Source organism: Doryrhamphus excisus, chromosome 13 (genome assembly GCF_030265055.1).
Source record: "Doryrhamphus excisus isolate RoL2022-K1 chromosome 13, RoL_Dexc_1.0, whole genome shotgun sequence".
NCBI lineage: Eukaryota > Metazoa > Chordata > Actinopteri > Syngnathiformes > Syngnathidae > Doryrhamphus > Doryrhamphus excisus.
In genome coordinates this window covers 4,936,367-4,952,207 of record NC_080478.1, presented here as the reverse complement: position 1 = coordinate 4,952,207, position 15,841 = coordinate 4,936,367, and the positions used below count along the sequence as shown (strand labels likewise).

General features: G+C 45.0%; 1 protein-coding gene across 2 annotated transcripts; it reads right to left on the bottom strand.

Annotated features, from left to right (window-relative positions):
- Positions 1-142: 142 nt before the first annotated feature.
- On the bottom strand, positions 143-15,534 carry LOC131140454 (sec1 family domain-containing protein 1). Of its 2 annotated transcripts, XM_058090897.1 has the most exons (26): positions 15,180-15,534; positions 14,479-14,549; positions 13,635-13,723; positions 13,415-13,505; positions 13,113-13,235; positions 12,951-13,038; positions 12,781-12,870; positions 12,638-12,693; positions 12,320-12,405; positions 12,155-12,254; positions 11,941-12,080; positions 11,780-11,870; positions 11,624-11,697; positions 11,095-11,176; positions 9,792-9,888; positions 9,645-9,715; positions 8,093-8,172; positions 6,379-6,441; positions 6,186-6,261; positions 4,138-4,191; positions 2,593-2,645; positions 2,449-2,482; positions 694-759; positions 511-579; positions 370-427; positions 143-288 (listed from the first exon to the last, which is right to left on the bottom strand). In XM_058090897.1, the coding sequence occupies exons 1-25, from the start codon at positions 15,208-15,210 to the stop codon at positions 404-406; spliced, it is 1,899 nt and encodes a 632-aa protein (XP_057946880.1). In that variant the 5' UTR covers positions 15,211-15,534; the 3' UTR covers positions 143-288; positions 370-403. The 2 variants fall into 2 exon arrangements, with proteins under 2 accessions (XP_057946880.1, XP_057946879.1); XM_058090896.1 differs by having other exon boundaries at positions 283-427.
- Positions 15,535-15,841: the final 307 nt, after the last annotated feature.

Sequence of the window (15,841 nt, the reverse complement as noted above, 5' to 3'; positions counted from 1 at the left end):
CATGTGACCCGCCTCATTATTTCAGCTGTGGGGTGAAGAGGTCAAAATAACAGAGCGGACATTTGAGCCGGGATTAGCCGCCGCGTGTTGAGACGCTCACGTGGCTGCTGCACGCCGCAACGGCCATGTTGGCACCTGACTGCATCCCGTCCGGCAAGCTCCCGTCATGCACCTCGACTAAGCACCGGAACTAGCCCCGCCCACCGTCTGCTGTCTCTCTCACGCGCGCGGCGGTACTTTTAGAGAGGAGGCGTGTCTTGCTTTTGACAGTTGTGATGTCTCCCGCCACTGAGGACATACAAAACAGGAAGTCAGTGTGTTTCTTCGCTTTATTCGTCTTGACACAGTACACAAGTGGACCACGTTCACATGTTGTTGTTGTTGTTGTTGCTGAGCATCCACGTCACTTTTGGCCCAGCTGTGACAGCTGTCAACACACACACACACACACACACACATTAAAAGAAGTCGAGTACGTCTTTGAGAAAAAAACGTTAAAAATGAACTCACTTGTTTGATGAACTGAGCTGCATTAAAGAGCTCACTGCAGCCATAAATGATCTTCTTGCCTTGTTTAGACTATACACACACACACACACACACACACACACACACACACACACACACACACACACACAGTAGCATTAGTAGACATGTTTAAACTGGAAGGTACTTAATGAGGTTGTGACGTACTTTGGTGTAGTCCACCAGGTTCTGGTACTCAATGTAGTTTCCTCCTCCCACCACAAACACAATAGCCTGAAAGAACAAAAAACAAGTGTTGTGTTGTGTTGTGTTGTGTTATATAATATAATATAATATAAGATATGCCTTTATTCGTCCCTCAGTGCACAGTACAGAATCAGTTAAGCAGTACAAAATACACAATATAGAAAAATACAAAATATAAACAGCCCAAGTATTTACAAAAGCAACAGTTTTTTTTCACAGTTATACAGTAAACCTCGGATATATCGGACTCGGATATATCGGAAATTCGCTCACAACGGACAGATAAAAAAAGAACCGATTTTTCTGTAATGCATTTCCAATAAAAAAAATTCATTGCATATATCGGATTTTTTATAACGGATTTCGCCTATTTCGGACAAAATCTCCAGTCCCGTTCCAATGCATTTCCATTAAATTTCCCTCGCATATATCGGATGGCCGCATCGTGGCGCTCCCGATTCGCCGAATCGTGACAGGCCGCTATACGACGTCATTTGCAGCGTTTGCAGCGTTACATTACGTTACATACATTGGAAACATAGTCAAGGAAGTGCCTTTTTTAAAAACGGATAAAATCCGATTTACGCATATACCGGATATAAATCCCATATATGCGTAAAACGGACATTTTCCGGTATACGCATATAACGGATTTCGCTTATATCGGACAAAACCAGTGGGAACAATTGAATCCGATATATCCAAGGTTTACTGTATACAAATACAGTATGTAGATAATATGAAACGAGATGAGATATATGACCAGTCTATACACTATGAGATCTTGCTAGTGAGTTAATATGAGGAATTATGGAAATACTTCACATAGAACTTAGTATATTGCATTTAGAGCCCTTAATATTGCACATGGAGGTTTATCAGATATTGCACAGTGAATGGAGTCTGGAGTAACTATACTGAATGTAAAAATATCTGTATTATGTATGATATCTATATCTGGTATATGCCTGTCACAATAACACATTTCACCGGATGGACGATAATTGTCCTACAAATTAGTACCCATCCATACTACATTCATTTTCTATGCCGTTTATCCTCATTAGGCTCGCGGGGTATGCTGGAGCCTATCGGGGTACACCCTGGACTGGTTGGCAGCCAATCACAGGGCACATATAGACAAACAACCATTCACACTCACATTCATACCTATGGACAATTTGGAGTGGCTAATTAACCTAGCATGTTTTTGGAATGTGGGAGGAAACCGGAGTACCCGGAGAAAACCCACGCATGCACGGGGAGAACATGCAAACTCCACACAGAGATGCCCAAATGGAGACTCGAACCCAGGTCTTCCTGATCTCCTGACTGTATGGCCAACATGCTAACCACTTAACCACTGTGCGCCCCCCTCTATTAAATTATTCACAGATTGGTAGCTTCGCTAATATCCATCTATTTTCTATGCCGCTTATCCTCAGACTGATTTTTGTATGAGACCCTGGAATGGTTGGCAGCCAATCACAGGGCACATATAGACAAACAACCATTCACACTCACATTCATACCTATGGACAATTTGGAGTGGCTAATTAACCTAGCATGTTTTTGGAATGTGGGAGGAAACCGGAGTACCTGGAGAAAAACCATGCACGCACGGGAAGAACATGCAAACTCCACACAAACTCAAATCGGAGATTCGTGTACAATAAAAATGTTTACTTGCTTCAATTAATCCATCAATTAACTCACCTCCTGGAATGGGTTCTTGTTTCTGGGAATGGAACTGAGGAAGACACAATGGCAACAGTCGGTCACATGACGTCACACTATAACGTCACAGCACGAGAGGGTGTGTGTGTGTGTGTGTGTGTGTGTGTGTGTGTGTGTGCTTGCCTTTCGCTGCCTCGTAGCATCTTGGGGTCAAAATATCGATAGTCATCCGTCTCCTGGAGGAAGACACAAGAGGACACTGGTCACATGACTGGCAGCTGAACCTATTATGCTGATTTTTTTCGGCACTTTGTATTAAATTAAAGAGCAGATATACATAACCAGCACAGAAAACCTTTGAGATCTTCCAGAATCTGCACCTATTCCAGCGGTATTTCTTTGGATGTCATGCTTCGGGCTTCTGTTTTAATGTATTCCTCCTATGGGCCCGCCTCCAGGCACGCCCACTACACTGTGGTTGGTCACCGTCCCAAGTGGTAAGATTATAGGAGTTGATAAAATAAAAATAAACAGATTTATCTTTTTTTTTTTTAAATGTCTGATTTTAACATGGGCGGCACGGCGGTCTGGTGGTTAGTGCGCAGACCTCACAGCTAGAAGACCAGGGTTCAATTCCCACCCTCGGCCATCTCTGTGTGGAGTTTGCATGTTCTCCCCGTGCATGCGTGGGTTTTCTCCGGGTACTCTGGTTTCCTCCCACATTCCAAAAACATGCTAGGTTAATTGGCCACTCCAAATTGTCCATAGGTATGAATGTGAGTGTGAATGGTTGTTTGTTTATATGTGCCCTGTGATTGGCTGGCGACCAGTCCAGGGTGTGCCCCGCCTCTCGCCCGGGGGCAGCTGGGATGGGCTCCAGCACCCCCCGCGACCCTCGTGAGGAAAAGCGGTAGAAAATGAATGAATGAATGAATGATTTTAACATAGAGCCTTATGTGTTGGATCCTGAATCCGAGACTGGACAATCTGAAGTTTCTCTCAATGGTAAGTAGCTTCAGAATTTTTTGCGTTAGTTACACGTTATTAGCAACCCCGTTCGCAGTATGCACGCTCTATAATGCTACACAGACAAGCGCTTTTGTTCCATGACTTGCACAACATAAACACATTAGGGCATTGATAAATTGTGACTTATTGCTTGCTCTTATGACTCCTCGATACAACCATTTAATGTTGGAAAGGCGTCAGGCTTCAGCAACAGTTTTTCGGCTAGTCCAGGTCCATACTAGCCCATGTTCACAAAATAGTCCAGTGTGAAATGCCGTTGACAGATTAGGAATTCGTTAGGAATTGTAAACAAATGTAGCTTTCCCTAACACCCAAAGAAACACTTATTGGGGAGCCATTGCTAACAATGAGCGTATCTATCTCGCCGTCGGCACACGCCCATATAAGGAAGCCCGCCTATGTATGACATCACAAATCTCCAATTTTACAACACCCTCTAACTTCATTATCTGAAAGTTTAGCATCGTTTAACACAATAATGTAACATTGTAGCTACATTTAGAGGTCAGAAAAGTGCTAATATGTAATAGCATAACAGGTCGCCTTTCATATTCGCAATGGACACGGTCAGGATGTCATTAGCATCCATTAGCATGCAGACAGGAAGTCACAGAGGACACACGTGAACACACAGAGAACATGTTGTCTTTCGTTCTCATCCCATACAGTAACATCTTTGATCGTGTCGTTCAAACTCACAGCGTGCGACTTCATCTCCATCAGGTTGTCAAGGATTCGAGTGACCGGAAGGTTCTGGAAGACGTAAATTAAAACTGTTCTCAAAATACGATTGTGAGACAGACGTATCAACAGAGCAAATATGACATGAAATAAGTCACATGACTTGAAAAGACTAGTTAAGTGTTGACGGTGACTTAGACATTCGAATAAAAGATGATTTGCTTGTGTTGTTCTTCACCCGCGGAGACGTGCGTGCACACACACACACACACACACACACACACACACACACACACACACACACACAGTGCGAGGATGACTAAAACAGAAGACAATATTTACATGATTTCATCCTGCAAGCATTTTTTGTCCACCCACCACCGTGCGGACCACAGAAATTTATTTTTTCTACAAAAGTGGGCAGTTTTTCCATGGAAAACACATCCCATTTAGCCTCAGTCAGTCATATATATATATATACAGTAAACCTCGGATATATCGGATTCAATTGTTCCCACTGGTTTTGTCCGATATAAGCGAAATCCGTTATATGCGTATACCGGAAAATGTCCGTTTTACGCATATATGGGATTTATATCCGGTATATGCGTAAATGGGATTTTATCCGTTATAAAAAGGCACTTCCTTGACTATGTTTCCAATGTACCTGGACGCGCAGGCAACGCTGCAAACGCTGCAAATGACGTCGTATAGCGGCCTGTCACGATTCGGCGAATCGGAGCGCCACGATGCGGCCATCCGATATATGCGAGGGAAATTTAATGGAAATGCATTGGAACGTGACTGGAGATTTTGTCCGAAATAGGCGAAATCCGTTATAAAAAATCCGATATATGCAATGAATTTTTATTGGAAATGCATTACAGAAAAATCGGTCCGTTGTGAGCGAATTTCCGATATACTGTATACTGTTTACTGTATATATTTTTTGACTACCCTAAATTCCGGACTATAAGCCGCTACTTTTTTCCCCAAACTTTCATACCCTCATCATGGAAAATGCAAATAGAAAGGCATATGACGCAGCTTTCAAGCTAAAAGCAATGGAGCTGTCGGATAAGGAAGGAAACAGAGCTGCTGCACGTAAACTTGGCATAAACGAATCGATGGTGAGACGGTGGGAAACGGCAGCGGGAAGAACTGGAGCAATGTAAAAAAAACGAAAAAAGCTTTCAGAGGTAATAAAAGCCGTCTTTCTTTGTAAATATGTTTACATGTTTTAATGTAGGGCGGCACGGTGGTCTAGGGGTTAGCGCGCAGACCTCACAGCTAGGAGACCAGGGTTCAATCCCACCCTCGCGCATCTCTGTGTGGAGTTTGCATGTTCTCCCCGTGCATCCGGGTACTCCGGTTTCCTCCCACATTCCAAAAACATGCTAGGTTAATTAGCCACTCCAAATTGTCCATAGGTATGAATGTGAGTGTGAATGGTTGTTTGGCTATATGTGCCCTGGGATTGGCTGGCCACCAGTCCAGGGTGTACCCCGCCTTACGCCCGAAGACAGCTGGGATAGGCTCCAGCACCCCCCGCGACCCTCGTGAGGAAAAGCGGTAGAAAATGAATGAATGAATGTTTTAATGTGGGCACATGCGGCTTCTATACAGGTGCGGCTTATGTATGTACAAAATGGGTTTTGTAGTGGGTGAGGCTTATAATCAGGTTCGCTCTATAGTCGGGAAATTACGGTAATGACCTGTCCAGGTCGTATCAAGCTCATTGCAAATTCCGTCATGGTTACCACTTGCCCCAACTAAACTTCCCTTCAGCAAGGTGATGTTCCCACGACCGTCTTTTTATCGCTTACGCCCCATCCTAGCTAAGGTTGGTGACAACTTCCGCTGTTTTTTGTTGACGTAAGTCACCTGCTTGAAACCCGATACCAGACTGAATACTTGATGCACTACCCAGGTACGTTGAATTTGAGAGACCTCCTTTAAAGTGATTTGATGCGACTTTAACGACATCATGTTGCTCTGCTGCAGAAGATGAGTAAATTACTTGTGCAGGTGTGGGGGGCGGGGATGGGGGTGGGGGGGTGACTCACGTGTTGTTTGAGCACCAGGTTCTTCACTCCCTCCATGACCAACTGCGAGCCGCTGTTCATCACTCTGGAAAAGAGCCTGCAAGGATGGGAGGGGGTGGGGGAGGGGGGGGTGAGACCAGACGGACAAACGGGAGGACAGGGTAAGGCTGGTAATCACAAAGAATACTAGAAGGCATCAGGAAGCGGGACTTACCCCATCGGTTTTACCCCGCTGTTGCCATAGTTGGCTGAAGTGCCGGCCATCTTGGTAAAGGCCCTGCGCAGCAAAATGAAACCACGTGATTGGCTGTTCATTTCTGTCACATCCAGCCAGGAAGTACAAATGTATCCGTGTAGAACCGCACAATGCATCCCACCAGACATCTTCTGAACAGAGTGGCAAGGTTGGTGAAGGACGCTTTCATCGAGTTTTTGCTAGAATTGAAGGATCTTTGTCCAATGTCGACATCTGACAGTTCTGTCAACATGTTCTAAATAAGTTGGGGATGCATGGCGGACGAGTGTTTAGCGTGAAGACCTCACAGCTAGGAGACCAGGGTTCAATTCCACCCTCGGCCATCTCTGTGTGGAGTTTGCCTGTTCTCCCCGTGCATGCGTGGGTTTTCTCCGGGTACTCCGGTTTCATGCTAGGTTAATTAGCGACTCCAAATTGTCCATAGGTATGAATGTGAGTGTGAATGGTTGTTTGTCTATATGTGCCCTGTGATTGGCTGGCCACCAGTCCAGGGTGTACCCCGCCTCTCGCCCCAAGAAGACAGCTGGTGACGACCCTCGTGAGGATAAGCGGTAGAAAATGAATGAACATTATTCCAACAGTAAAATATGGTGGTGGTAGTGTGATGGTCTGGGACTGTTTTGCTGCATCAGGACCTGGAAGACTCACTGTGATAAATGGAACCATGAATTATTGTTAAACTGTTCACAAATATGGGCTGCACGGTGGATGAGTGATCTCCCTGTGCATGCGTGGGTTTTCTCCGGGTACTCCGGTTTCCTCCCACATTCCAAAAACATGCTAGGTTAATTAGCGACTCCAAATTGTCCATAGGTATGAATGTGAGTGTGAATGGTTGTTTGTCTATATGTGCCCTGTGATTGGCTGGCCACCAGGCCAGGGTGTACCCCGCCTGAAATATGTAAAAGCGTATTTTGTAACACTATAAAAACAACTTGTGTGTTAACATTTCTGAAACCTGCGGCGTAACTGTGTTAGTTCGCAAAGAACTACAGTGTCAGCTACTGATGACATCATAGACAGGTGTCAGAGCTGACTTCCAGTTGCTGTTTCCCTGTAGTGGCAAGAAGGTTGTTTTGTGGTATAAATACATTCAGAACATGCACCATATTGTATGCTAACCATGCTAATCAGAGGCGTACAGTTCCGGAAAACACACTAACCGGGGTAAACACAAACCAAAGTTCCACCGTGCTAACTTTGAAACACTTAACAGAACTTAAAAAGTGTTTTCTTTGTCCTTCGCCTGAAGTTTAAACTTTGCAGAGGTTTTTCGGGGACACGTCAAGTTGCGTCCAAGAAGGATAAGCTCGAGTCTAAATCACTTCCCACAACATCTTTAAGTCTACTGAACTCCTCTGGGAGGCTGGACTTTCCTTCCATACGAGTTTACATTCACCCGCTCCGACTGCAGCGAGACACTTGGACCAAAGTATGGAAAGTGGGGAAGTTTGAGGGACACCTGCTTCTTCACTTCACGTCCTCAGCACCGAGCCCTTGAGCAAGGCGTCAAGCCCCCTGTTGGGTGTTGTTGACTTGTTAAGGTATGTCCTGTCCTGTCCCTTCACTCTGACATTAATGAATGTGTGTGTGTGTGTGTGTGTGTGTGTGTAGCAAATCAACCCAGCTTGTTGTGTTGTTCCAAGGACTCCGATGAATAAAACACACTCACTTCCACTGTTTGATGTAGCTGAGGGGTGAAAGGTCACAGCCAGCGTCCAACAGAGCCGTTTTATACTGTTCCAAGTCTGACTGAAAAGACGGAACAAAGACACAAAGTTCTAGTGAGACCACAAAGATTTGCATATTTGGAAAGTGAAGAAGGTCCATAAGAAGAATAATAAAGAATAAAAAAGCATTCCTCTCCTCTTAGAAAAGACACCGGGGACTTGATTTACAACACGGAATGTCGCTGCTCTCATCCCTGGCAGACTCACTTCGCACAGCCTGGAATGTCCATTTATGGCACGCACACGCCGTTAGCTTTAAAACGCTAGCTGCCGCCTGAAGTTCCAAACCGCTTTACGAGTACATCATATACCAATTAGGGCTGCCAAAGTTAACGCGGTACGGAAATTTCCTTTAACGAGTTCTTTTTTTTTTAGACGCGAAAATAATGTGCACTCATCCTGATCTTCGGCTCTTTCAACAGGACCGATGTTATTTGTATCTGCCGTCGCTGTGAGTTGAGTTGTCATGTGTCTGAGGGGCAGGTTTGGGGGATTTGGACTGACACAAATGCAGCATAGCCAGTTAGACTTGGAGTAGACACGCGTAATGTGTGTGTGTGCATGTTGGGGGATTACAGAAATGACATTATTTCATGTAAAAAATGTTTTAAAAAGGACTATTTTGTTTAATAAATACATAATGTGCTGCACGGCGGACGAGTGGTGAGCATGCAGACCTCACAGCTAGGAGACCAGGGTTCAATCCACCCTCGGCCATCTCTGTGTGGAGTTTGCATGTCCTCCCCGTGCATGCGTGGATTTTCTCCGGGTACTCCGGTTTCCTCCCACATTCCAAAAACATGCTAGGTTAATTAGCCACTCCAAATTGTCCATAGGTATGAATGTGAGTGTGAATGGTTGTTTGTCTATATGTGCCCTGTGATTGGCTGGCCACCAGTCCAGGGTGTACCCCGCCTCTCACCTGAAGAGAGCCGGTGACGACCCTCGTGAGGATAAGCGGTAGAAAATGAATGAACATGATTCCAACAGTAAAATATGGTGGTGGTAGTGTGATGGTCTGGGACTGTTTTGCTGCATCAGGACCTGGAAGACTCACTGTGATAAATGGAACCATGAATTATTCTTAATATGCAAATATAGGCTGCACGGCAGACGAGTGGTTAGCTCGCAAGCCTTACAGCTAGGAGATCTGAGTTCAATTCCACCCTCGGCCCTCTCTGTGTGGAGTTTGCATGTCCTCCCAATGCATGCGTGGGTTTTCTCCGGGTACTCCAGTTTCCTCCCACATTCCAAAAACATGCTAGGTTAATTAGCCACTCCAAATTGTCCATAGGTATGAATGTGAGTGTGAATGGTTGTTTGTCTATATGTGCTCTGTGATTGGCTAGCCACCAGCTGGGATAGGCTCCAGCACCCCCGTGACCCTCGTGATGATAAGCGGTAGAAAATGAATGAATGACATACATAATGTATATGCATTTTGTAACGGATACCTCCTGAAATGACTTCTGTTATCATCCATTTGGGTCTTACCTCAGGAGGAGGCTGCTGAGCTGTGATGTAGTAGATGAGGAAGAGTCGCATCTTGTCTTCAGGAGTGCCGGCTGACACACACACACACACACACCCATCAAAACCAATTCAACATATGTGTGTGTGTGTGTGTGTGTGTACACGTACCATCAGGGTCACTGATGATGTCCAGAAGTGATTTGTCCAGAGTGGACTTGCTCATCAGTTTCTCCTCATATTCAAAATAAACATCCAACTTTCGACTCTGAAGGGACACATATGTGTAAAGGTGTGGGAAAAAAAACACAAAAAAACAAGGGGTTTTCATTTAATCTTCCTATAATTTGTGGTTGAAAGTATGGCACTTTCGCTGCTCGGTGCTGTTGCACAGTGGCGCCACAGGGGGCGTTGTGGTTTGGTTGTTGGGAAGGCCACAACACAGCGGTGAAGAAGAAATAAATAAACTGCTGTGTTGGAGAGACGACCAACTGTTCCCGCTCTTTTGTGTGGTTCAGGTTGGTGAAAAAGAAGGGTTTTTAAGTACACCACCATATGTAGTACAGTCATGTAGAGTGACTTTTGATGACTCTGTAATGTATATTAGTTGTTTATGTGAGAAAAGAAAGTCTGTGTATATACACACGTGTATATTCGCTAATGCTAATAGGGCTAGCTGTGAGAACCGAGGCCTGGCCGCCTTTAGCAACCATTTTAGGTGCAAGTGAAATAGATAGACAAAAGAATGGGTGAAGGAACAAAATGGATGTATATTTTTCTTATATATATATATATATTTATTATCTTAATATGCCTATTTCCTGTCATGTAGCAGAACATGCTTGAATGGCTCGATGCTTGTAGTTGCGTAGAAGAAGAAATAAATAAACTGCTGTGTTGGAGAGACGACCAATTGTTCCCGTTTTTTTATGTGTTTCAGGTTGGTGAAAAAGAAGTGTTTTTAAGTACACCACGATATTTAGTATAGTCATGTAGAGTGACTTTTGTTGCCTCTGTAATGTATATTAGTTGTTTATGTGAAAAAAGAAAGTGTGTATATTCGCTAATGCTAACAGGCCTAGCTTTGAGAACCAAGGCCTGGCCGCCTTTAGCATCCATTTTAGGTGCAAGTGAAGTACATCGACAAAAGAATGGGTGAGAGAACAAAATGGATGTATATTTTTCTTATATATATTATCTTAATATGCCTATTTCCTGTCAAGTAGCAGAGCATGCTTGAATGGCTCGATGATTGTAGTTGTGTAGAAGAAGAAATAAATAAATAAACTGCTGTGTTGGAGAGACGACCAACTGTTCCCGCTCTTTCGTGTGTTTCAGGTCGAGAACATTTGGCAGCGAGTAGTAAAATTATAACTATTTAACTATTTATAACTAGTACCGGAACATTCCGTCATTGTTACGCTGTGGCGTGACGGACCACAGCCATACTGTATGTTGGATGCCGATGTGCTACCTTGATGTGGTCCAGCACGGCGGTGGCCACGTTGGTGTGGAGGTCAATCAGACGTTTCTTCTCTAGCAGTTCAGGGAGAGAGCTACGCAACAGAAACGCAAACGAGTTTAATGGTGTCATGACAACACAAAGCTGACATGAAAGTGCTGTGTCGAGCTGGGTTGACGACACCCGTATTGAGCCATGAGAATCAACACAAGTCTATAAAAGCTCCAATGGTTTCGGTTGGATAGCTTGACACAGGCTACGCCAATTGATGCCGGTGTGTTTGCTAACTAGTTAGCTAGAATTATGCATCTCGCTTCTGGACCGTGGACTCCAAATATGTTGTTTTTAAAACCAACTAACAATGTGGTTTGTCTATTGTTGTTGTTATACTAATTATGTCCTCCAAACACTATTTGCCAATCATCTGGTAAATGTATGTAATTGAAAATACATCGCTAAGTAGCACAGAAAAATCCGTAGAGAAGCTCTGCTGCCAGAAGACACATCTCACTACACATTAAGCAGTGGTTCGGGTGAGTACCTGACAGCAGAGGTGAGCTTGGCGGTGTTGTCTGACAGCATGCTAATGGCGCCATCGTCCTCGCCCTCCAAGCCCTACGCACAAAGACACAAAAATCTCAGCTGTCGGCCCCGAGCGAAGGAGCAAAGGTCCATGCAGAGCCGGCCGGTCCCTCACCATGATGCTCTTCAGACGTTTGACCTCATCCTCCTGCGCTCTGTAGGTGTCCAGCTCCTCCTGGACCGACTCGGCCACCTCTGGAAAGGGACTGCGACACGAGGCGAGTCACTAAACAGTACTGCAGTCAAGCGGGCCCAGTCGGGTCTTCATGGACTCACCTGCCCTTATGCTTCTGCCAGAACTTGTCTGCGGCCGTCAGGTCATACGTCCTCCTGCTCTTCTTTTTGGGCCTGGCGCCGGCAGGAGACTGCTCCGCCCCCATGCCCTCCTCCATCATCACCCTGTTGAGATGGAAGTCCTGGTGGACAGAGTCACAAGCTCGGACCTTTTCTTCTACTTGTCAAACTTTCCACAGGTACGTTGACTGCGCACCAGCACATCGTGGATCAGCGCCTGATAGGTCCAGGTGTGGTGAAGGGGCGTGGCCATGTCGATGTTGCGGTCGGCCAGAACAAACAGAGGTCTCTGGAAGCTGCGCAGGAAGGGACAAGAGAGCAATGCATGATGGGAGATCACCTCTGACCACCGTTGCTTTACCTGAACTGTCCGGCGGCCATGTTGTCTCCTGTGAAGAGGCTGTTTCTGGCGTCACGCAGGTTCTCACGAAGCTTCTTGTCCAGCTTCTGCGAGACACAAACACACCAAGTCTTACACAACGGCGTCTCGCCTATGTTTACTGCTCGGGGAGGGAGGAAAACCAACCGTATGGGATCGCTCCTCCTCGGTAACATTTCGCAAACATTCGTAACACAAAGCAAACGAAAAAACTGCGTGTGTCCTCATAGTCAAAACGTGGAGCGCCTCGCTAATGTAATGGTACACGCAGTGGTGCCATCTCAGTGCCGGTTCACTCACCATGGCTACCATCTCTGCTGCGTTCCCACGAGGACAACGGATGATTGGCACGGCGCCTGCTCGCACAAACACACACACCAATCAGGTCAAAGCGCACATGGGACACTCGGATGAGCCTGAAGTATCAGCGAACAGGGTCACACCCAGCGTGACGAAGAAGCAGAAGAGACTGTCCACGATCGTGTCCATGATGGCCTCCATGTCCGTGTCCTGGACGTCTCCTCTGTTGATAGCTGTGGGAGGACACAAACAGCATGGTTTTTAATGTGGGTTACATGGCGTCGCTCGTGTGTTCATGTTCACGTTCGTGTACCGTGGTAGGAAATGAGCTCCTTGTTTTGATGGCAGAGGATGAACATGTCGTCCTCCAGAGTGATGAAGTTCAGGTACTGGTCATACACCTGACACACACACACACCAGCGGTCAGTGATAATTAACACAATAGGGATATCTTTCAAGAGTAACCATGGTAACCTTGGTAACTTGACTGACGGCGTTGGCAGCCAGAGCGGCGCTGGCAATGTCCTCCAGTTTACTTCTACTGATGGCCGAGATGAAGTTCAGGTAGTACGACTCGTACAACTGGTTCCTCAAGTCCTACACACACACACACACACACACACACACACACACACCACTCCATTAACACAAAAGTCCTTCATTGAGTTGAGTGGTCGCAGCATGTTGGCTTTGTCGCCATCTTCAGGACAAATGACACATTGTTCTGCGCGTGCTTTTCTTTTTGTGTGTTACCATGCGTTAGCTAACATGCACACCTGACAGATCCTGTCGATGTTCTCCTCTGAGGGCATGACAAAGTAGATGGCCGGGACATCGGGAATGGGATCTCTGTCGGAATGAAGCAGTCTGCACACACAGAGACACTCCATTAAGAAACACTTCATCTACTGTATATGTGAGGCTGTGCAGTCGGGAGACTGACTGCCTGCCGTATAAATATGAACTTCTAGCAATATTTGAGTGTGTGTTGATTACAGGTGCAGTGTGATGCCCATGTCTCTCAGCTCTTTGACAGACAACAGAGGTGAGATGATGTCCTGACCAAAGCGGTCGTAGATCAACACCTAAAAGAAAGCAAAGGTCACAATGACAATTGATTATGTCTTATGACCTCCAACATTGCTATAAACATTTGTTTCTTTGTCATAATAAACAATCACAACAAACACGATGGGCGACTGGTTAGCACGCATGCCTCACAGCTAGGACACCTGAGTTCGATCCCGCCCTCGGCCATCTCTGTGTAGAGTTTGCATGTTCTCCCCCGTGAATGCGTGGGTTTTCTCCGGGTACTCCGGTTTCCTCCCACATTCCAAAAACATGCTAGGTTAATTAGCGACTCCAAATTGTCCATAGGTATGAATGTGAGTGTGAATGGTTGTTTGTCTATATGTGCTCTGTGATTGGCTGGCCACCAGTCCAGGGTGGACCCCGCCTCTTGCCCGCGACCCTCGTGAGCATAAGCGGTAGAAAAAGAATGAATGAATGAATGAACAAACAAGACACTTCAGCCTTGTTTACTACATTCACACTGCATGGTATGAAGTTTGTGGGGAACTTGCTGTTTAGAGGCGTATGTAGATGACGAATTGCGAGTACCTTTCCCCGGCATATAAATTGGATATACGTGATCCGAACATTCAGAGTGTAGTAAATGGGATACATATCTAATGTATATCTCCATAGTGAAGAGGCCTACAAGTCACACATGAGCAAAAAAAAAAAACAAAAAACGTTGCCAGTATTGTCTTGAGATTGTGTACAAAAGAGACTACCGGTAACACTCCTGATTTGTACAATTGAAAAATGAAAACTTTACCTTCCATACGGGCTCGGCTGTGGTGTTCTTCACAGGAGGAGCATTGAAGTTCAACATGCGCCTCAGAGCGACTAAAGATGCCAAACACAAACAATAAGATTGATTTATAGCACATAGTTAAAGATCTTACATTTTATATTGTATCATTTATAAGTACAGTAAGAATGTGCAAACCTAAATAAAGTTAGGGGTCTCCAAAGTGCGGCCTGGGGGCAAACATTTATGTATAGGAAACACTGCTATGTTAGCAGAAGCACAAGGCTAAGATGTAGGCGTTTTGTACAGATAACTTGAACTAATGTTGGCCTCCATTGGATTACTTTTATCATCTTTAAGGTTCAAAATGTAACTAAGTAGCCCCGGTTGTTCTGCTTGAGAGCACTTCTCATTTCGAAGTCGTCACACTGTGAGGAATGCAGTCTTAGCTCCCGTTTAACTCTAGAGAAAACAATGATCCATTTCCATTGTCCACTCGCTTTTAATACCAAAGTTATGTTGTAAAGCTAGTTTGTTGAGTGGCTGGGAAAGGAGAGCATCAGTCATTTGGCTAATGGCAGCTAATTCGTTTAAACGAGGCTTGACACTCGTTTAAACTTGTGTTGTGTCATACACGACGAGCGCTCCATTGTTAAATGCCCACTGCCACGGAGGCATGTCGCTGGAAAAGGTTACAAATGAGTAAAAAGCAGAGTTAAACAGACCTGACTGTTTGTCGCGTACTGACGCCGCCATGTTGGATGTTGTTGGCGGTGACGACTCTGTAATGACGTGTCAGCGAAGAGTAGGCAATAACGAAGATGCGTCACTCTGATACCATTTACGTGAACGATTGCCACAACCGACAGCTATCCTTCTGGCTGCCGAACATTTACGTTTGAAATATATCTAATATTTCCCCCGTCCCAAAAATAACTGTTTAGATCAGTACCTGAGTTATTGTTTTCATTAAAGTTAAAAATACGACAAACTTAAAACTGGAGGGCCAAGGGAAAGGGCAAAATACCTAAGTTTTTCGGTGAAACTGGTTGAATATGACAAAAACTATCACCGTCCAGCCCCAACTTCACATCACACCTAACAGGCTAACAATCACAGTGATAGTGATAGGTAGTAGTGGACCAAACCATCCCTTGTAGCGGGGGGGTGTATGAGTGGTGGTCAGTCAATATAGAAGCTTTCGTTTCGTCAATGTGGATATTTAACTGTTTTTTCAAACTACAGGAGATTATTTTCATCGTTTTCTGACTATTTAAAACAAATCATAACCAGGTATCAAAATTATTGTACCTATTTATTGGGGCACCTGTCAGTTAATGGCCCTTGGAATTGTCCTAAACTTTATGCTAGCTACTGATTCAAGTAT

Excerpts from the sequence above, each read along its gene's own strand:
- LOC131140454 (XM_058090897.1), bottom strand. The coding sequence starts at position 15,210 with ATGGCGGCGTCAGTACGCGACAAACAGTCAG. Across the intron at positions 13,724-14,478 it reads CAGCCGAGCCCGTATGGAAG|GTGTTGATCTACGACCGCTT; the intron begins GTAAAGTTTTCA and ends GCTTTCTTTTAG. Across the intron at positions 12,406-12,637 it reads CAGCAGAGATGGTAGCCATG|AAGCTGGACAAGAAGCTTCG; the intron begins GTGAGTGAACCG and ends TGTGTCTCGCAG.